Source organism: Copadichromis virginalis, linkage group LG3 (genome assembly GCF_057382275.1).
Source record: "Copadichromis virginalis isolate Kocher_CV1m ecotype Utaka linkage group LG3, C_Virginalis_male_GT1.1, whole genome shotgun sequence".
Lineage (NCBI taxonomy): Eukaryota > Metazoa > Chordata > Actinopteri > Cichliformes > Cichlidae > Copadichromis > Copadichromis virginalis.
This window is the reverse complement of record NC_140620.1, coordinates 8981027-9003980: the sequence shown is the minus strand read 5'-3', so window position 1 is coordinate 9003980 and position 22954 is coordinate 8981027. Positions and strand designations below refer to the sequence as shown.

At 42.2% G+C, this 22954-nt stretch overlaps 1 protein-coding gene across 4 annotated transcripts in view; it reads right to left on the bottom strand.

Moving 5' to 3' along the window:
- Positions 1-19450, bottom strand: part of LOC146712605 (protein NLRC3-like) — a 39231-nt gene extending 19781 nt beyond the window's left edge. For all 4 annotated transcript variants that reach the window (XR_014919039.1, XM_085452078.1, XM_085452076.1 and 1 more), the window contains exons 1-9: positions 18530-19450; positions 18314-18445; positions 17703-17810; positions 17271-17323; positions 15118-15402; positions 12794-14585; positions 1110-1283; positions 782-955; positions 396-569 (exon numbers count right to left, since the gene is read on the bottom strand). Coding sequence is in view for 3 of the 4 variants with exons in the window: in XM_085452078.1 (XP_085308204.1) it covers positions 396-569; positions 782-955; positions 1110-1283; positions 12794-14585; positions 15118-15402; positions 17271-17323; positions 17703-17810; positions 18314-18445; positions 18530-18585 (2948 nt within the window). In the remaining variant the exon portion in view is untranslated. The remainder of the gene's footprint in view (positions 1-395; positions 570-781; positions 956-1109; positions 1284-12793; positions 14586-15117; positions 15403-17270; positions 17324-17702; positions 17811-18313; positions 18446-18529) is intronic.
- Between the last annotated feature and the right edge of the window lie 3504 nt (positions 19451-22954).

Here is a 22954-nt window from a genome sequence, read left to right as displayed (position 1 = left end):
ACACTGTGTGCATTTGGGTCCCTCTATCACACCTTCTTCCAGCCAAATAAATGAGTCACTTTTAGTTTTACTAAAACTAGGTCCTTATTTCATTTACACTCCACATAGTCTCAATAATATAAAGAAACATGGACAGTAACCAACACTTAAACATATCATTCCAACATTTTCTTAGGAACTTGGTATGTTATGGAAGCAAAACTGCACTAAATTTCAAAAAGAGCAGAAGAAATTATGAAAAAGTTCCACCATGAAAAAATATAAGACAGTAATTTAGAAGGTAATAATCCATCCAAAGGCAAAGCTGACGATCCATCTTCTATAAAGATGATCTATTGATTCAGTTATAAACATAATGTGTTCAATGATCTTTGATGGAAAATTTTTAAACTGACCTGAGAATTTCCAGTTTACAGTTTAGACTTTCCAGTCCAACAAATAAATGCTTCACTCCTGAATCCTGCAGGTCAGAGTTACTCAGGTCCAACTCTCTCAGGCTAGAGGATTGGGAGCTGATAACCAAGGAAAGAGCTTCAGAGCTTCTCTCTGAGAAGGTGCATTGACTTAGTCTGAAAAAAATAATATGACCATTAAAAGAAATGCCCTTGTTAAATTGTAACAAGGGTGCGGTGAGGAACTATTAGATTAAGCGATATTCTTTTTTTCAGAATTCTTTAATGCCCTACTTTGATAAAACAACATCTAGATGGGCTTGACATTTATTGGCTAGATATTTGATTTGTTAATTAAACAAACAAATATAATTTGACCTCAACCTGACCTCAGCGTATTCAGTTTACAATTTAGACTTTGCAGTCCAGTAGATAGAAGTTGCAGTCCTGGATCCTGCAGGTGGTTGATACTCAGGTCCAGCTCTTTCAGACTTGAAGATTGAGAGCTGAGAACTGAAGACAAAGATTCACAGCATTTCTTGGGGAGGTTACACACACTCAGTCTGGAAATTAAAAAAAAAACATGAAAAATCAATAATTAGCAATGATTAATCCAAAATTTTAAATAATTTTTATTGCCTTTTGTTTAACAGGTTGTCTTGAAATTTTATAAATAATGAAAAATAATAAGAAACTACAACAAGCACTTGATCTGACCTGAGAATTTCGAGTTTAGAGTGTCGACTATCCACTGCAGCAGACAGCTTTATTACTCCTGAATCATTCAGGCTGTTGGTACTCAGGTCCATCTCTCTCAGACTAGATGACTGGGAGCTGAGAACTGACAACAAATCTTCACAGACTCTACCTGAGAGGTTACAGCTGCTCAATCTAAAAGCAAACAAACAAAAATAAATAAACTTAAAAATTGTGTCTGGAAAAAATAAAAACATTATAAAATAACACAATTATACCAACATAAAAACATTATAAAATAACACAATTATACCAACATATCTAAAAGGAAAACAGGGAAGATTTTAATATCTGTGTATATTCAAGCCAAAATAAGTCCTATTTGTCCCGTCTTGGACCATTTCTCTCATTTAATTCTCTATCTGAAGCAAGCAACTTGAGCTTCTTTCCTTTTAATGTCACTAGCCTAGCCAGACTAGACTGGCCAGTTTCAGGACATCTGCTGAAGGGCAGCACTCGGTCCTTAAGAACAGCACCCCTTTAGCTTCTACTTCTGAAAACAAACTTTGATCATGATTGAAAATAAAGTCGTCTCATTCTGATGCATAAATTACAGAACCCGGTTCTGGAATATGATAGTGGAAATCCACACCATCAAAAATTACAGCAAGATACATCTTTGTTTTCACATTATTACACTCATTACTAGGGCTGGGCAATATCATACCGTTCACGGTAATACCGGTATAACGATGGGCAACGATAAGAAAATGAAATATCGCGATAGAATATGGGTAAAACACGCATGCGCAGTGCCTTTGTTTTCATACGCACATGGCAGATGCTGTGATGCCACTGCAGTTTTGGTGGTGGTGATGTGTACGGCTGGCAGTGGGAGAGCTGCAGCCGTTGAATTTACTATTACAGAAACGATTATTTTAAGAATAAATGATGCTACGAAGCATGAAAATGCCATTGGGTCTGGCGTGGTGGCGATCTTTTTTTTTTTTTTTTTTTTGAAAAATCCTAAGTGCACGCAAACCAGTAAAATAAATGAAAACACATACTGTTGATAAACTATAATACAAAAATTACAATTAAAATTCTCAACAACAAAAACTGGTAAAAATATAATTAATATGTAAATAAATTCACAGGAGCGGCAAGTCCAGCGACGTGGCTGTTTCGTCTTTGCCGAAAACGAGCAGAACTCAAAGTAAATAATCAATCTCACTAGGCTAGTATCAATCCAATACCGATGCCGACTTGGTATCGGTACAATCGATATTTGGATCGATCCGCCCACCACTACCGTATTGTGTGTATATAAGTTTTGTGGATATTATACATGGTTATGTAGAGGATATAGCCATTTTCCACTAGAAATGCCTTTTTGTTAAACTGTCAGCAAGGAATTTACATTTGCACTGTTAAATTTTTATATAACTTTAATGCACATAATAAACAGCTGCTTGTTTAAGTGAAAATACATTGATTTTTTTTTTTGCACTAATAAAGTTGTGGAGTTGTAAAGTATTTGTCTAGTGTCAATTATATCGTCAGTTATATCATTATCACAAATTTTCAAATGTATATCGTAATAAATATTTTTGGTCATATCGCCCTGCTCTACTCATTACCTATTTAACATAATATATAATGCTGGATTACAAACATTAATGATATAAAAGAGCCCCCCAGTTAAAAGGTGCATTTGAAGAAGATGATCTGAAGTCAAAGGAGCTTGCAAAGAAAAGCGTCTGGACTTCTTTAAGTTACTTGAAGACGTTTCACCTCTCATCCGAGAAGCTTCTTCAGTTCTAAGGTCAAATGGTGGAGAGTCCCAGATATAAACCTAGTGGGAGTAACCCCCCACAGAGGGACAAAAGGACCCCCTGATGATCCTCTAATCGCCTGAGCCAAGGCGTGAAACTGGGTGTGGGTCCCAATCAGCCAGAGTTTCGGGTGAGTTCATTGTGAAACCTGGCCCCACCTTATCATGCGAATTCCTGAGATCAGATGGTCCAGGATGTGAGTGGGCGTTAAGGCGTCTGGGAAGGGATCTCAAAACTGGATTATAGATGGCAGAGAGTTGGTGTCGTAAACACCCGCCTCTGTTCAAAGATGGTCGCTCACAGTGGACATAGATGGCTTCTTTCACTCCTCTTTCAAACCATCTGTGGGGGGGTTACTCCCACTAGGTTTATATCTGGGACTCTCCATCATTTGACCTTAGAACTGAAGAAGCTTCTCGGATGAGAGGTGAAACGTCTTCAAGTAACTTCAAGAAGTCCAGACGCTTTTCTTTGCAAGCTCCTTTGACTACGATGACCTGGATGACTGAGAACCTTCACAGACAAGATGATCTGAAATGCCAAATTAATTTAACAATGATTGCTGTCAGAAAACACCAAAGGAAAAGCAAGAAGCAAAATGTATTTCTGTGTGAAAGATTGTTACAGTAGCCTTCCAGAACCACTGAATCCAGTTATAATAATACATTACTTCTGAGAAGAAACAATTTCAGTTGAGTTTTTTCTCCATACTCGATGGTTTTTCTGATGGCTTATTTTTTTCTCTACAATTACAGGAGCCACGTCATAAATGTAAAAATCAGATCTCTGCACTGAAGATGAGATATAAGGTATGAGCTTGGATTACCAACATAAGAAGATGTACTAACATTCTTCTGGCTAAAATAGAATGCTTTAGAAAGGAAGAACAAGACTCCAGGAATTAAGACAAGATTGTGAGTGAACAACTTAAGACAACTAAACCTCCTAAAGATGTCTGAAGAACCGTACCTAATATCCCAAGAATATTCTTTCGCTAAAGATTCAGACTGGACCGTAGCCTGGGTCAACTGCTTCTTGTCCCCACACATCCAAATGTTTTATGTGCAGAAGCAAATTGCAACTCCAACAGCAAAGCTACAGCGTACTTCGTAGCTCCACACACCTGTCAACACCAGGTAGGAGGGACAAGCTCATCTTCGCGCACCTGCCTTTAAACACCATCAGTGTTGGGGAGTAACGGAATACATGTACTGCCGTTACGTATTTAAAATACAAAATATGAATAACTGTATTCCATTACAGGTGGTAAGGTGGTATTCAGAATACAGTTACTTTGCTGAAATAAAGGGATTACACTGTGGTATTTTCCTGTTTCATATGTTCAGCTATGCCCTCTCTATTTTTGGTTTCCACGCCCCAAAGAAAACACGCATTAAGAGGCTCTAATAGCTATGTCTCAATCTCACGGCCCATGTCACTTCTACTTGCGGCCTGCATAATGACGTGAAGAAATATTTAAAAAAATTATTCACAAAAATGATTTAATATGAAGGCAATAGGCAGAGTGTTACAGGCATAGCCCTAAAGAATGTAGCTTCATGGGCAGTGTAGTCCATGCTGCAGGGAGAATGGACTGCCATACCCGTTATGTGTCTGTGAGCGCGAGGAGGGAGAAAAAGGAAAAGTATGAGCTGTCACCGAGCAGAAACGGGAGCTGGAAGCATGCAAATATAATAATAACCACTAAAGCCAAAAAGAGTGCCTGACGAGCCCAGTTGTAAGTAAGCTATTAAGACCCAGCTGTACACTTTTTTCGTGTTTTCCTCCGAAACAATAAGTTCCATTGGAATGCCTCTCTCTTTCTCTCGCTAGCAATTTGGCCCAGACAACAAAGTAAAGCTAGTTTTCGGCTATGAGCCCGACACGGAACCCAACGTATTTGCCAGAGGGGGGGGGGGGGGGGATTGCACTGGGCTGTCAGGTTTTCCTTCATCCCCCATTCGCTACGCAGCATCAAGATTTTCTAGTACCAAACTTCCGGCACCGAGATGTCTGCCTCTTTCTGTATCCCTGATTTGCAATGAAGCAGCAAGCGTCCTGTCAATGAGTGGCCAGTTTCACTGCATTTATCATCACAACAGCAGCAGCAAACCTTCTGGCATTGAGGTGCCAGGTTCTTCTGTAGTAACATTCAGATGTGTAGTGATTTTGGTGAAATTCGGGGGGTGAATGTAGCATATGTGTTAAATGCTTCTGAATTTCACCAAAACATCCTGCCTATGTCTGTGTGTGTTGTGTGGTTATGTGCTGCGTGATAACGTAGGCACATGCATGTGTGCCCCGGTCACGGCTCCTTTCAGCATTGCCATTGTCACGTTGCTTTGAGCTAACAAAAGTTCCCTAAGGCCTCAAGCTGCAATTTGAATATACCCGAACTGCTGCGTTTTGGTCACTTGTTAACAGACTCATTTGGTGTAATTTTGGTAGGAGGCTGAGTTCACTAATACAAGTTTTTAATAAGTTTTAGACCAAGGATGCAGCTGTAGTACTTGCATGCTAAGTTAGCCTGATCACTAGCAGGAGCTGAAAGGAATCGCTGCCGTATTTTGTTAACGGCATGCACTGTGTTCTGTCAGGAGAGGTGTCCTAGCAGGCGCGTGACACACAGATCACAGACCTGAATTTCTATGTGTTGCAGGTATCGAGATGGTTTTTTGTTCCGGGAATGTGGTTTTTCATTGATTGTGTTTGTGGTACAGTGTTGTATTGCCTGTTGAATGGCGTTTCTTAATATGATTGTATTTGAGTTTAATGTTTGAATTATAAGCACCAAAATGTTGGGTCCTGGTTTTTGGGTTATATTTGCTTGTCTGATTGATGTATTGTTTTGTGTATTTTTTCCTTCAAGTGGTTTTTGGCTATTCAACAGTGATATATTTATTATTTTGTGCTTTTGTTGTTTTTTTGAGAGCTTAAGTTAATATTTTAAAACAATTTATTGCATTTGGTTTATTATATTATTGTGGAATTGATTAGGCTGCAGGAAACAGCTCCTTTCACCATGGCTGGAGGAGAGGTACCCTAGCAGGTGTGTGACACACATACTCCACAGACCTGTATTTCTATGTGTTGCAGATGTTGCAGTATAGAACCCAAGGATCCAGTGTTGTCTCCTACCTCTTATTTACATGCCAGAACACAATCCATCGACAGGTGTAATACACAAACAGGTTACATCCAGTGTTGGAAAGGTTACTTTTAAAATGTATTACAGAATACATGCCCCAAAATGTATTCTGTAACGTATTCCGTTATGTTACTCAATGACAGTAACGTATTCTGAATACTTTGGTTTACTTAATATATTATCATGCTGTTTACAACTACGTGAATGTAATATTGCTGTGATTTATTACTGTTACTGAAGGTCTGCAGCTCCGAACCGTAGTAAAGGGACCTCTGGCTAATACGGTGGGTTCCGTGTCGGGCTGGTAGCCAAAAAATAGCTTTACTTTGTTGTGTGGGTCAACTTTGCTTGCGAGAGACAGAGAGAGGCGTTGAAAGGCTGCTCCAACGGAACTTATTGTTTCGGAGGAAAACACGAACACAGTGTACAGTCGAGTCTTAATAGTTTACTTACAACTGGGCTCGTCAGGCACTCTTCTTGGCTGCTGTAGTTATTATTATACACTCAACAAAAATATAAACGCAACACCTTTGTTACTGCTCCCATTCCCCATGGGATGGACGTAGAGACCTAAAATTCATTCCAGATACACAATATAACCATCCCTCCCAAACAGTGGTCACAAATCAGTCCAAATGTGCGGTAGTGGGCACATCTGCTATATTGAGATAATCCATCCCACCTCACAGGTGTGCCACATCAGGATGCTGATCTGACATCATGAGTAGTGCACAGGTGTACCTCAGACTGCCCACAACAAAAGGCCACCCTGGAATGTGCCGTTTTTTGCGCTATTGGGGGTCTGGGGACCCAGAACCGGTCAGTATCTGATGTGACCACCATTTGCCTCATGCAGTGCAACACATCGTCGCATGGAGTCTATCAGATTGTCAATTGTGGCCTGTGGAATGTTGGTCCACTCCACTTCAATGGCTGTGCGAGGTTGTTGGATATTTGTGGGAACTGGTACACGCTGTCGTATACGCCGGTCAAGCACATCCCGAACATGCTCAATGGGTGACATGTCCGGTGAGTATGCTGGCCATGCAAGAACTGGGACATTCTCAGCTGCCATCTGCCCTGAACAATGTGAACCATGATTCATCCGTGAAGTGCACACCTCTCCAACGTGCCAGACGCCATCGAATGTGAGCATTTGCCCACACAAGTCTGTTACGGCGACGAGCTGGAGTCAGGTCAAGACCCCGATGAGGACGACGGGCATGCAGTTGAGCGTCCCTGAGACGGTTTCTGACAGTTTGTGCAGAAATTGTTTGGTTGTGCAAGCCAATTGTTCCAGCAGCTGTCTGGGTGGCTGGTCTCAGACGATCTTGGAGGTGAGCCTGCTGGATGTGGAGGTCCTGGGCTGGTGTGGTTACACGAGGTCTGCGGTTGTGAGGCCGGTTGGATGTGCTGCCATATTCTCTGAAACGCCTATGGAGACGGCTTATGGTTGAGAAATGAACATTCAATGCACGGGCGACAGATCTGGTTGACATTCCTGCTGTCAGCATGCCAATTGCACGCTCCCTCATTGCTTGTGGCATCTGTGGCATTTTGCTGTGAGACAAAACTGCACATTCCAGGGTGGCCTTTTGTTGTGGGCAGTCTGAGGTACACCTGTGCACTACTCATGATGTCAGATCAGCATCCTGATGTGGCACATCTGTGAGGTGGGATGGATTATCTCAATATAGCAGATGTGCCCACTACCACACATTTGGACTGATTTGTGACCACTGTTTGGGAGGGATGGTTATATTGTGTATCTGGAATGAATTTTAGGTCTCTACGTCCATCCCATGGGGAATGGGAGCAGTAACAAAGGTGTTGCGTTTATATTTTTGTTGAGTGTATTTACATGCTTCCAGCTCCCGTTTTTGCTCGGTGACAACTCGTACTTTTCCTTTTTCTCCCTCCCTCGCTCACAGACACATAACGGGTATGGCAGTCCATTTTCCCTGCAGCACGGACTACACTGCCTATGAAGCTACATTCTTTAGAGCTATGCATGTAGCATTCTGCCTTTTAGCTTAGCACAACAACAACAAAAAAGCGCTCTCTCACCCAGGAAACACGCAGAGAGAGAGAGAGAGAGAGAGAGAGAGAGAGAGAGCGTCACCCTGTAACCATGGCAACCGTAACGCTGCCGCCTGGAACAACAGAACATAGCTGTCAAACAAAACCCAAACAGTCCTGACCCGCGACAAAATGAAACAGGGAAGTACCGCCGTGTAATCCATTTATTTCAACAAAGTAACTGTATTCTAAATGTCACCTTTTTAAACGGTAACTGTAACAATCATAGCAGCAAACTTTTCTATGAATGAGTCGCCAGTTTCCCTTTCCTGTATCCCCCATTGGCAAAATGCAGCAGCATGCTTTTGGAACCAGGATGCCAGTTTCTCTTCCTCTATCTGTCCTATGCAAATGCAGCTGCAAGCTTTGGCACCGGGATGCCAGCTTCTTCCAAAGCTGCTTACCATCACTTCTGTTCATTTCAGAAATCGGCACGGTAGTTATCGCTACCTTACCCAAAGTAAATTGTCGCCAAAGTGCTTGTTTATAGGTGGTTATACGATTGTTGGGTTTTTCCTCTAGATATTATCGTAGTGTCTTAAAGCATCTGTCACTGAAAACTGAATTACTTCAAAGGTCTTTAACCTTCATAATGCAGAGTTTTTACTGCCCTAGGGAATGCCTTCTTTGGGGATCTGCCAGGACCGGGAGCAGCCACCAGTCTCCTTCGAGGCTTTCCCCAAGCCGCAGCTCAATTCTGTCTGAGCTTTACCAACTAAAACGCTATCAAAACCTAAAATGAGGATGCTGGCCCAGCTAGTGAATGATTGGACATCTGTATAGCTGAGCGCCAATGGTGTGTGTCTTACAAATGGCTGGGCATTAATCTGTTCAGACCAGCGTCTACCACCCCCAGACTCGTGGGGCAGCTTAAAAAAAAAACTTTAAAGTTGATTGTCAAAGGAGTTTGCAAAGAAAAGTTGATTAAAATTGATTGTAAGTTTGATTTGTAAGTTCATTCATGAGGATGAACGCAATTTGAATCACTGGTTGGACCCTTTGTCTTTTGCAGGACATGAGGTGCCGCAGGCCTCCACTGCATTTTCTCCCTTTGAGATTCTGTTTGGTAGAAAAGTGCAGTGCAAATTCTGGACCTGAGAGTCAAGATATACAGTTTGAGAAGGTTGTCACGAGAGAATTTACTTACTCAGCCATCTGACCTCAGGAAATCACATGATAGGGTGGGGCCAGGTTTCACAGTGAGCTCACCCGAAACCCTGGCTGATTAGGTCCCACACCCACTTTCACAAATTGGCTCATGTGATTAGGTAGAGGATCATCAGGGGGTCCTTTGTCCCCCTTTGGGGGAAAACTCCCAGTGGGTTTAAATCTGGGACTCCCCACCAATTGACCCTTATAACTGAGGAAGCTTCTTGGATGAGAGGTGAAAAGTCTTCAAGCAACTCAAAGAAGTCCAGACACTTTTCTTTGCAAGCTCCTTAGTCTACGATGACCTGGATGACTGAGAACCTTCACAGACACAGGTCTATACAGTTCAGTGTTGATTTCAGCAATGTAAATGATGTGTCATAGTTTAAAACCTACCCAAAGTGGATCTGTACTTTGATAACAACTGCATATACAAATGTCTCAGAAATCCTAATACTTTCTGCTGCTGTGACACATTAAAGGTATGATACACCTGACTGAGTATATCAGTGGGTCTGTCGTATACCACAACAGACCCACTGACATTTCCATGCTTTGCACCATGCTTTATTTACACAAGCTATTTACACACAAGGATGCTTGCTTGGATGACTTCTCGGCTGCAGCTCTCTTCCTGCCAGCCACACGTACACAACAACAAGAACGCAATCAAAGGGAGGAACAGCTTTTTATGCCACCGAGATGTTGGGGGCAGGGATAGCTCAGTAGGTAGAGTGGTGGCCCCATGATCGGAAGGTCGGGGGTTCGATTCCCCTGAACAGCTACCCTGAGGTACCCCTGAGCAAGGTACCGTCCCTACACACTGCTCCCCGGGCGCCCAATGGCTGCCCACTGCTTCACTGAGTGAATGGGTTAAATGCAGAGAGCGATTTTCCCCACGGGGACCAATAAAGTACACTTTCTTTCTTTCTTCTTGTACATGCTGCGCAGGTGCATCCATAACACCTGCAGTGGCATCACAGATGACGTCCCGCCACAGTGCTGCGGTTTATATCCATTATATACAGGCTAGGCTGCGCCTGTATCACCTACGACAACTGAGGAAGTTCAGGGTCTCTCCAAAGATCCTCAGGATTTTCTATACAGGCGCTGTGGAAAGCATCCTCACACAGAACATGACATCGTGGTTCGGGAACAGCTGTGTAAAGGACCAAAAAGCTCTCCAGAGAGTGATCCGTACAGCAGAACGCTGCTGCAGGATTGCTCCCTCCCCCCCCCCCCGCGCTTCAGGACACCTACACCAGGAGATGCCGGACTAGAGCAGCGCAGATACTGAAGGACCCGTCCCATCCTGGCAACAAACTGTTCCAACTTCTGCAATCTGGTAGAAGGTTCCGCATCTTCCGGGCAAGGACAGAGAGACTCAAGAGGAGCTTCTATCCCCAAGCCATCCGGGCCCTAAACACACACACCCGCCCTCTCACATCATCTATAACTGACTGAGACAGGACTCTCTTCCAGACACTCTAAACCAAGGCACAATGTACATTTCAAATTCCTTTAATTTTAAATATGTTTATATTGTCTATCCTGTAAAATAGTCAGATGTCTATTCATTTTAATGTAAAGAATTCACCTGCTTGCTGCTACTACTGCACACTCACCCAATGTATATACTAATATATATATATATATATACAGTGGGGCAAAAAAGTATTTAGTCAGCCACCGATTGTGCAAGTTCCCCCACTTAAAATGATGACAGAGGTCAGTAATTTGCACCAGAGGTACACTTCAACTGTGAGAGACAGAATGTGAAAAAAAAATCCATGAATTCACATGGTAGGATTTGTAAAGAATTTATTCATAAATTAGGGTGGAAAATAAGTATTTGGTCACCTCAAACAAGGAAAATCTCTGGCTCTCACAGACCTGTAACGTCTTCTGTAAGAAGCTTTTCTGTCCCCCACTCGTTACCTGTATGAATGGCACCTGTTTGAACTCATCATCTGTATAAAAGACACCTGTCCACAGCCTCAAACAGTCAGACTCCAAACTCCGCCATGGCCAAGACCAAAGAGCTTTCGAAGGACACCAGGAAAAGTATTGTAGACCTGCACCAGACTGGGAAGAGTGAATCTACAATAGGCAAGCAGCTTGGTGTGAAAAAATCAACTGTGGGAGCAATCATCAGAAAATGGAAGACATACAAGACCACTGATAATCTCCCACGATCTGGGGCTCCACGCAAGATCTCATCCCGTGGGGTCAAAATGATCATGAGAACGGTGAGCAAAGATCCCAGAACCACACGGGGGGACCTGGTGAATGACCTGCAGAGAGCTGGGACCAAAGTAACAAAGGTCACCATCAGTAACACACTACAACGGCAGGGAATCAAATCCCGCAGTGCCAGACGTGTTCCGCTGCTGAAGCCAGTGCATGTCCAGGCCCGTCTGAAGTTTGCCAGAGAACACATGGATGATACAGCAGAGGATTGGGAGAATGTCATGTGGTCAGATGAAACCAAAGTAGAACTTTTTGGTATAAACTCAACTCGTCGTGTTTGGAGGAAGAAGAATACTGAGTTGCATCCCAAGAGCACTATACCTACTGTGAAGCATGGGGGTGGAAACATCATGCTATGGGGCTGTTTTTCTGCCAAGGGGACAGGACGACTGATCCGTGTTAAGGACAGAATGAATGGGGCCATGTATCGTGAGATTTTGAGCCAAAACCTCCTTCCATCAGTGAGAACTTTGAAGATGAAACGAGGCTGGGTCTTCCAACATGACAATGATCCAAAACACACCGCCCGGGCAACAAAGGAGTGGCTCCGTAAGAAGCATTTGAAAGTCCTGGAGTGGCCTAGCCAGTCTCCAGACCTCAACCCCATAGAAAATCTGTGGCAGGAGTTGAAAGTCCGTGTTGCTCAGCGACAGCCCCAAAACATCACTGCTCTCGAGAAGATCTGCATGGAGGAATGGGCCAAAATACCAGCTACTGTGTGTGCAAACCTGGTAAAGACCTATAGTAAACGTTTGACCTCTGTTATTGCCAACAAAGGTTATGTTACAAAGTATTGAGTTGTATTTTTGTTATTGACCAAATACTTATTTTCCACCCTGATTTACGAATAAATTCTTTACAAATCCTACCATGTGGATTCATGGATTTTCTTTTTCACATTCTGTCTCTCACAGTTGAAGTGTACCTCTGGTGCAAATTACTGACCTCTGTCATCATTTTAGGTGGGGGAACTTGCACAATCGGTGGCTGACTAAATACTTTTTTGCCCCACTGCACTGTATATATATATATGTGTGTTCAGTGTTCTTCCTCTACCCCCCCCCCCCCCCCCCCCACACACACACACATTTTTGCACATGTCGAGGAGCGTGTCAGGCTACATTTCACTGTGTGTTATATAACTATGCATGTGCCAAATAAAGAACCTTGAACATATTTTTTAAAGGGGGCCGAAATCATTACAATGTTTATGTAAAAATAGAAATGAGTACAAACGTACTCACAGAGCTTTGTTGGAGGCTTTGGCCACTGGCAGCAGCCTCAGAAGAGCCTCCTCTGAAGCAGAGTATTTCTTCAGGTCAAACACATTCAGATCTTTTTCTGATGACAGTAAGATGAAGACCAGAGCTGACCACTGAGCAGGAGACAGTTTATCTGTGGAGAGACTTCCTGATCTCAGGGATTGTTGGATCTCCTCCACTAGAGAATGATCATTCAGTTCATTCAGACAGTGGAACAGATTGATGCTTTTCTCTACAGACAGATTCTCAGTGATTTTCTCCTTGATGTACAGTGCAGTGTCCTGATTAGTCTGTAAGCTACTTCCTTTCTGTTTCAGCAGGCCTCGTAGCAGAGTCTGATTGGGCTGCAGTGAAAATCCCAGGAGGAAGCGGAGCAACAAGTCCAGGTGTCCATTAGGACTCTGTAAGGCCTCATTAACAGCACTCTGGTAGAAGTGTTTCTCTGCAGATTCTGTTATTTGAGACTTGAAGATTATTTGTCGTTCTTCCAGCAGATTGAGTCCAGACTTGATGAAGGTCAGATGGACATGAAGAGCAGCTAGAAACTCCTGAACACTCAGATGGATGAAGCAGAACACCTTGTTCTGGTACAGTCCTCTCTCCTCTTTAAAGATCTGTGTGAACACTCCTGAGTACACTGAGGCTGCTCTGATATCGATGCCACACTCTGACAGGTCTGATTCATAGAAGATCAGGTTTCCTTTCTGCAGCTGATCAAAAGCCAGTTTTCCCAGAGATTCAATCATCTTCCTGCTCTCTGGACTCCAGTGTGGATCTGTCTCAGCTCCTCCGTCATACTTGACCTTATTCACTTTGGCCTGAACCACCAGGAAGTGGATGTACATCTCAGTCAGGGTCTTGGGCAGCTGTCCTCCCGCTCTGGTTTTCAGCACATCCTCCAAAACTGTAGCAGTGATCCAGGAGAAGACTGGGATGTGGCACATGATGTGGAGGCTTCGTGATGTCTTGATGTGGGAGATGATCCTGCTGGCCTGATCCTCATCTTTGAATCTCTTCTTGAAGTACTGCTCCTTCTGTGGGTCAGTGAACCCTCTGACCTCTGTCACTCTGTGAACATACTTAGGGGGGATCTGATTGGCTGCTGCAGGTCGTGTGGTTACCCAGATATGAGCAGAGGGAAGCAGTTTCCCCCTGATCAGGTTTGTGAGAAGTACATTAACTGCAGTGGGCACTGTAACATCAGTCACACTCTCAGTGTTGTGGAAGTCCAGGGGAGGGCGACACTCATCCAGACCATCAAAGATGAACACAACCTGGAAGTCTTCAAAGCTGCAGATTCCTGCTTTTTTGGTTTCAGTAAAGAAGTGATGAACAAGTCCCACCAAGCTGAACTTTTCCTCTTTCAGCACATTCAGCTCTCTGAAAGTGAATGGAAATATGAACTGGATGTCCTGGTTGGCTTTGTCTTCAGCCCAGTCCAGGGTGTATTTCTGTGTTAAGACTGTTTTCCCAATGCCAGCCACTCCCTTTGTCAGCACTGTTCTGATTGGTTCATCTCTTCCATGTGAGGCCTTAAATATGTCTTCTTGTCTGACTGCTGTTTCTGGTCTGTCTGGTTTCCTGGCTGCTGTTTCAATCTGTCTGACCTCATGTTCATCATTGACCTCTGCAGTCCCTCCCTCTGTGATGTAGAGCTCTGTGTAGATCTGATTCAGGAGGGTTGGGTTTCCTGCTTTAGCGATCCCCTCAAACACACACTGGAACTTCTTCTTCAGGTTGGACTTAAGTTTAGGCTGACAATTCTGAAGACTATCTGAATAAAAAAAACATTAAAAAAGGAAAAAAACATATCCAGTCAAACCTGGTCTGGGGGTGCTATGTGAAGAACTTTGCCTGCTGCTTATTATATTCATTATATTTTTTTATGCTCATTCTACCCAAAATTCATCAAAAAGGGCTCCGGGATTTCCTAAATGTAATTCCTGAAAACATTAAACCCACAAAATAATGAATTACTTTAAAGCTTTTCGTATGTACCCAATCCTAACATACTTTACTTATGATATGTTCATTTTTTTTAAAGCAATCAGTTTCCATGGTTTTACCAAGTGAAGAAGACTGGCGTTTATTTAAATGCTGCTCACATTTGATCTTCTAAGTAGTTTCATAGGTTTATAATAATCATCAAAATACCTCCATGTCCTCTGGAAAATATTTTGCAGCCTTTCAACAAATCCAAACATATGTTATAGAATTAGGTTTCTTACAATTAATTCTGAGGTTTCACACTTTTATACCTCAACAAGCTGAAAGGTGACCATTCATTTAGAGATAAATGAACTTACCTTGCAGAGCAGATGGATCAGAGTATAAATGCAGTTGAAAGAAGAGAGAAGGATCTATGGTCTGAAGGTGTCTGATCATTATCTTGCATGCTTTGTCTCCTTTTTTCCTCACTGTGTCAATAAAGCAACGTGCCTTATCAGCTCTAACAGGGTTCCCCTCCAATATCGATTCTTTCTCCAAATCATTGAAGACACTTTCTGTTACAAGGGCCTCAAGCAGCTGTATAAGAATTTCTGGTGAGACCCTCCACACAAAGGTTGTCCGTACCCTGGCAAGCTCCTCCTCTACAGGAACAAGAAAGAGCTATAAATGTACATCTCACTCACTCTTTTAATAATCAGTGCCAAAGAATAATTAAGACATGATGCAACAGAGACATTAAAAATTCCCCATTTGCCCATGTGGGTGGTCTAGACCTTGAAGCTCAGGTCCTCTACCACAGGGCTGGGAGCTTGAGGGTCCTGTGCAGTATCTTAACTGTTCCTAGGACTGCGCTCTTCTCGAAAGACATCTCCAATTTTTTTCCTGTGATCTGCTGGAGCCACTCTCCTAGCTGGGGAGTCACTGCACCTAGTGCTCAGATTACCACTGGGACCACTGTTACCCTCACCCTCCACATCTCCAGGAGCTCTTCTCTGAGCCCTTGGTACTCCTCCAGCTTCTAATGTTCCTTATTCCTGATGTTGCTGTCATTCGGTATCGCTACATCTATGACTACGGCCCTCTTGTTCTGCTTGTCTAGTACCACTATATCTGGTTGGTTAGTGTAGTGGAATTTTTGAGTGATGTCTGTACCACACATCTGCAATAAACATAAGATATTTTGCTCTGATGTAGCAAAACTATCATCTGTCTACAGTCAGTAATGAACACAATACAATAAAATCTCCTTAAGGATTATATAATCATGTATACACACACACTATAAAACTACACTGGGGTATTTATCAGTATGTTAAAGCATTTACCCAATATATTTGATATTTAGTCCAAGTATTCACATGTATATCATAAGATTATGCCCCTTGCTGTGTTAACTTTTGAATGTGCCGTGACCTATTTTGATAAGCCAAAGCAAAGGGTTAATCAAGGTTACCCATCTGCGGATGACCCTTAGCCATAGTCTTGACTCTGTCCCTGGCCGTACCTGAGCCTGCACCTGCTGTTTTTGGCTGGAAGACAAGTGGAAAGATGCTCAGCACCAGCGGGTCGGGTTACTGGTCCTTATAATACTGCGCCAGAGGACACTCCGGTTCTCTGCTTTTTTCTGTCTGTCTCTGTGTGGCTCTGCTGTCTTTGCCTAAGACTCTACACCCCGGGGTTTGCTTTGCTTGCTTTGCTATCTGTTGTCTTGCTGTTTTCTGTATTTATTTTATTGCTGTCCATACGATTTGGTGTATTAAACAGTGTTCCAAGAATTCTGCTCTTTTCCAGAAGTCCTTTTTTACTGATTTAACTGATTGAAATTGGATCTATAAAAAACAAACAAACAAACAAAAAACTTGGAGCTCCACATCGTAGGTGGAATAAGGTTATCATGTTGGAATTAAAATTTGTGACCACATTAGCCATCATCATTTTGTTCGTGTATATCGGGAAGTCCCACAGGATCTTAGCTCAGACATTCTCCACCACCCTAGGGAGCATCTCCCATTTTGATCTCTGGACTTCCAGGCCATATGTGGCACGGATATTTCTGTATACTCTGCTGGCCACTTGTTTATGGTGTTCCATGTATGCCCTGCCTGGTACCATCTTGTGCCCTGCTGTTATGTTCTGGATTCTCTCAGGGTCATCTTGACACAACCTACACCTGGGGTCTTGCCGGGTGATAGACCCCAGCCTCTATGGATCTTGTACTCAGAGCTTGTTCTTGTTCATGATTAGTGCCTCTGTGCTTTCTTTCAGTCCAGCTTTGTCCAGCCATTGGTAGGACGGCCAGTTTCTCTATCTGCCGGTGGTACAAATCATACCATGCAGGCGCCTGTCCTTCCATGCCGGAGCACACGGTATGACTTCATATTTCTCTCTCTTGATCATGTCTGTGGTAGGCTTAATTATCTAGGGGGGTTATCTAGGACCCTTACTGGATACAAAATTAAATTTCCTTTTGACTCCCGCTCTGAAGACATATAGTTTTGCAATATCCTACCTGCTGATGCTGTTTTGGCTGATGGTTCCCTCTGCTTCTCTTTTATCATATTTCTACAAAAAAAAAAACACGAGTTGATCCTTTTTTACGCAAGAAATGAAGTTACTGTCCTAAATTAATGAATATGATGGAAGACACTGTGACAAACATTTAGTGCATGAGCCATATACACCCCAAACTGGTGTTGGCAGTACAGTATTTAAAATAAAGTCCAATTCAAGGTTTTATTTTTTGAAGCACATTTAGAACACCTTGGAGGGATTTTTTTTTTTTTATTAAGTAGCAGAAGAGGAATTTCAGTTCTTTCAAAAACAAAGTCTGGATTTTAAGAAAATGTCTAAATAAGACTGATGTGTTTGTAATTTAAATAGGATATTTAGGGTAGCAATAAACAGTTAATCAGTTAAAAAGTACATGTTACTAACATCTTACCTCTCTGCAGAAGACAGTTCTTGTCTTTCAAAACCACTAGAGCACCTTTCACACCAGTCACTCTTTAAGGACACAAAGCTGGGTTCAGTGCTAAGTCCCTGATGGACGCTAAAAAGAAGAAAAAAAAACATAAAACTCTTTACTGCATGGAGCTATGCGCGATGACGAAATATATCGGATGATGAATTAAAACATCTATCGTTTCATGTCTATCGTTTGTTTCATGGTGTTGCGAAATATTGTTGTTTTTTTTCTTCTACCGCCTACACAACAATCACATGAAAGAGTATGGAGAGAATTTAGAGATGAGAAACAAAAAAGAGCCGTCAAGTGCTCAAAGTAAACCTTAGACTCAAACATTAGAACAGGCTTTTCCCCACAGCAAGAAAATAGCAGCCGTTAAAACTCATGTATAAAAATAAATAGTTTCAAAAAACTCAACTCCAGATATATGACACCCAGCTGAAAACACTTCACCCAAGTCGAGTTGCCCGAGATTCACAGAATATATCGTTATCGGGATATGAGATTTTGGTCATATCGAACAGCCATATCACTGCATATAAACTGCCAATAAGTGTAGTGATAATTTAATAGTGACACAAACTTACCTTTTCTTAGATAACTGTCTTCTTTTTGTGAATCTACAAATAAAAAACTTCATGCAGTTGCACTGTAAGCACACGCAGCTGGTTTCAGGCTCAAGCTCGGGTTCAGGTCCAAGTTCAAGCCCAGGTTGGTTCCTGTGAATAATGATGGAGCAGTGATGTGAGTGCTGAGCTGTGACATGGAGAAGAGTCATGGACAGTTAGAGATGGTCATCTCACCTCTGAGTGGTTTTAGAGGGAGGGACTCCCTCCTCTCTGTCCTCACACAGATCCATGCTGCTGAATTCACATCCACATCAGCTCACACACACTTTCTACCTTCACCTGAAGAGGAAACACGAATAATTCGCGTGCACATCAACTAAAATGATCATTTCCATCATGTGTGCTGTCCAAATATCAGCTGCTTCTTTCCTGCTTCATCTCAGTGTCAGCTGAATGCAGTCAGACAGCAGTGTGAGGCAGAGGAAGCTGCAATCAGCTGCTCTACTTCTGCTATCAGTCCACTAGAAGAAGCCATGAAGCACACATGATACATTCACTGATACACAGTGACTGCTGTTACTGACAAGCTTCTTTCATCAAAAGCCAAAGTGATCTGAATGAGCAAAATTAAGTTTGCTCATGCAGATAAACTGCGTGAGCGCAAAGCTGCTGCAGCGTGAGCATAGGGGAAACTCTGGTGGGTGTGGGGGCGTCTTTGTGCGAGTGGCTGCTGGGTTCTGCTTGCCTGGGTTGTTGAATTTGGTGTAGGAGACCGGAAATAAAAAGACACATATTATTGTGTGAATAAATCAAACATGAGCTGAACAAACAATAAAGTTCCTAAATACAAACTGTTAAAGAAGGAAACAAAGCAAACTTACAGTATCTTCAAACACACACACCAGCAATAAGTTCCACTCCATGAAGTTCAGGAAGTGAAAGTGAACTCTAAGCAGGAAGGAAACACGCAGAGAGTGGTGAGGTGATTCTGGAGCACCTCAGAAACGCTCTGAACTCTGGCATGTTGTCATTTATTTCTGCTGGTTTTCCTGTTTGAAACACAAACATTCAGTTCAATTCAGTTGAATTCAATTTTAGTTATACAGCGCCAAATCACAACAGTCCCCTCAATGTGGTTTATATTGTAAGGTAGACCCTACAATAATACATACAGAGAAAAAGAGAAAAAAAAAACATGACCCCCTTTGAGCAAGCACTTTGGCGACAGTGGAAAGGGAAACTCCCTTTTAACAGGAAGAAACCTCCGGCAGAACCAGGCTCAGGGAGGGGCGGGGCCTTCTGCTGCGACCGGTTGGGGTGAGAGAAGGAAGACAGGATAAAGACATGCTGTGGAAGAGAGACAGAGGTTAATAACAGATATGATTCAATGCAGAGAGGTCTATTAACACATACGGAGTGAGAAAGGTGACTGAAAAAGAAAAACTCAATGCATCATGGGAATTCCCCGGCAGGCTATGTCTATTGCAGAATAACTAAGGGAGGATTCAGGGTCACCTGGTCCAGCCCTAACTATATGTTTTAGCAAAAAGGAAAGTTTGAAGCCTAATCTTGAAGATAGTGTCTGTCTCCCGAATCCAAACTGGAAGCTGGTTCCACAGAAGAGGGGCCTGAAAACTGAAGGCTCTCCCTCCCATTCTACTTTTAAATACTCTAGGAACAACAAGTAGGCCTGCAGAGCGAGAGCGAAGTGCTCTAATAGGGTGATATGGTACTACAAGGTCATTAAGATAAGATGGGGCCTGATTATTTAAGACATTGTATGTGAGGAGCAGGATTTTGAATTCAATTCTGGATTTAACAGGAAGCCAATGAAGGGAAGCCAAAACAGGAGAAATATGCTCTCTCTTTCTAGTCCCTGTCAGGACTCTTGCTGCAGCATTTTGGATTAGCTGAAGGCTTTTCAGGGAGGTTTTAGGTATATAAATAATAATATATAAATAACAATGACTTACAGTAGTCCAGCCTAGAAGTGATAAATGCATGAACTAGTTTTTCAGTATCACTCTGAGACATGATGTCTCTAATTTTAGAGATGTTGCGCAAATGGAAGAAAACAGTCTTACATATTTGTTTAATATTAGCACTGAAGGACATATCCATACGGTTTTCAGGGCCGAATACAATAACCTCAGCTTTATCTGAATTAAGAAGCAAAAGGTTAGCGGCCATCCAGGTCTTCATGTTTTTAAGACATTGCTGCAGTTTAACTGCATAGCAGTGAAAATGTATGCTATGTCTTCTGATGATACTGCCTAAGGGAAGCATGTATAATGTAAACAGAATTGGTCCTAGCACTGAACCCTGTGGAACTCCATAATTAACCTCAGTGTGTGAAGAGGACTCTCCATTTACATGTACACATTGGAGTCTATTAGATAGATATGATACAAACCACTGCAGCGCAGCACCTGTAATACCTACAGCATGTTCTAATCGCTCTAATAGGATATTATGGTCAACAGTATCGAATGCTGCGCTAAGGTCTAGCAGGACAAGCACAGAGATGAGTCCACTGTCAGAGGCCATAAGAAGATCATTTGTAACCTTCACTAAAGCTGTTTCTGTGCTGGGATGAGCTCTGAAACCTGACTGAAACTCTTCAAATAAACCATTCCTCTGCAGATGATCTGTTAGCTGTTTGACAACTACTCTTTCAAGGATGTTTGATATGAAAGGAAGGTTGGAGATTGGCCTATAATTAGCTAAGACTGCTGGGTCTAGAGATGGCTTTTTGAGTAAAGGTTTAACTACAGCCAGCTTGAAGGCCTGTGGTACATAGCCGATTATTAGAGATAGGTTGATCATATTTAAGATCGAAGCATTAATTAATGGCAGGACTTCTTTGAGCAGTTTTGTAGGAATGGGGTCTAAAAGACACGTTGATGGTTTGGAGGAAGTAATTATTGAAGTTAACTCAGAAAGATCAATTGGAGAAAAAGAGTCTAACTTAACGTCAATGGTACTAAGAGTAGCTGTAGATAATATTACATCTGTGGGATGATTATTGGTAATTTTTTCTCTAATGATAAAAATTTTATTTGTGAAGAAGTTCATGAAGTCATTACTAGTTAACGTTAAAGGGATGGTTGGCTCAAAAGAGCTCTGACCGTGTGTCAGCCTGGCTACAGTGCTGAAGAGAAACCTGGGGTTGTTCTTATTTACTTCAATCAGTGATGAATAGTAAGATGTTCTGGCTTTGCGGAGGGCTTTCTTATAAAGCAGCAAACTATTTCTCCAGGCTAAATGATGATCCTCTAAATTTGTGACACGCCATTTCCTCTCCAGCTTACGAGTCATCTGCTTTACGCTACGTTTTTGAGAATTATACCATGGAGTCAGGTACTTCTGATTAGAGACCTTAGTTTTCACAGAAACTACAGTATCCAGAGTCGTACGTAGTGAGGAGGTGAAATTATTAACAAGATAATCGACCTCTGTTGGGGTAGCGTTCAGATAGCTGCTCTGCTCTGTGTTGGTACAGGGCATTGGAGATGATAACAGTGGGTGGATTATATTCTTAAACTTAGTTACAACGCTTTCAGAAGACATCTACTGTAGTGATGGGAATTCCAGCTCTTTTTAGAGAACCAGCTCTTTCGGCTCCCAACTGGCTCTTCAGGTTGTTTTGTTGCTTTAATTGATTTATTATCAACAACAATATAAACTTATGCACAAAAGAAATTACTAACGTAAAAAAATGTGGTTTTATTTATATGTTTACATATAAATATATACAGTGGCCCTAGAGACAAAGCACGTACAAACTCCAAAGCACATACAAGCATCAAAAAGCACGTACAAACTCCGAAGCATGTATGAACTTCAAAACACATTTCTAGCTTTAACTGACCTTCCCAAAACAGAGCTACCTAAATCATACAAATTACACAATTGAAAGCATATGTGTATTGTTTGTGTATTTATATATTTAAATAATTAAAAAAAGAATGTGCATTATCTGTTACTACCACACACCAAATCCGGTCGTTGGTACTTGCTGGCTTGTGTAACAAAAGCTCAACACTGTGCCTAGCATTCTGGAGCACTTCTGTTGTGTTTTGGAGTTTGTACGTTTTTGGAGTTTGTAAGTCATTCTGTGTTTTTACGTGCTTTTGAGTTTGTATGTGTTTTGGAGTTTGTACGTGATTCAGAGTTTATACGTGTTTTGCCTCTAAGGGCCACCGTAAATATACTTTTATTTATTCACTCCACATAAAATGTAATAAATAATAAATAAATAAAAACCAACTATTCACATTTCAACTTTTAACTATTTACATTTTCAGCACGGTGGCACGGTGGTTAGCACTGTTGCTGCACAGCAAGAAGGTCCTGAGTTCAATTCCACCATCAGGCCGGGGTCTTTCTGTGTGGAGTTTGCATGTTCTCCCCGTGCCTGCGTGGGTTCTCTCCGGGTACTCCAGCTCCCTCCCACCGTCCAAAGACATGCAGCTTGTGGGGATAGGTTAATTGGATAATCCAAAATTGCCACTAGGTGTGAATGTGCGAGTGAATGTGAGTGTGAATGGTTGTCTGTCCCTATGTGTTAGCCCTGCGACAGACTGGCGACCTGTCCAGGGTGTACCCCGCTTTTCGCCCTATGACAGCTGGGATATGCCCCTCCCCCCTCTGCCCAGT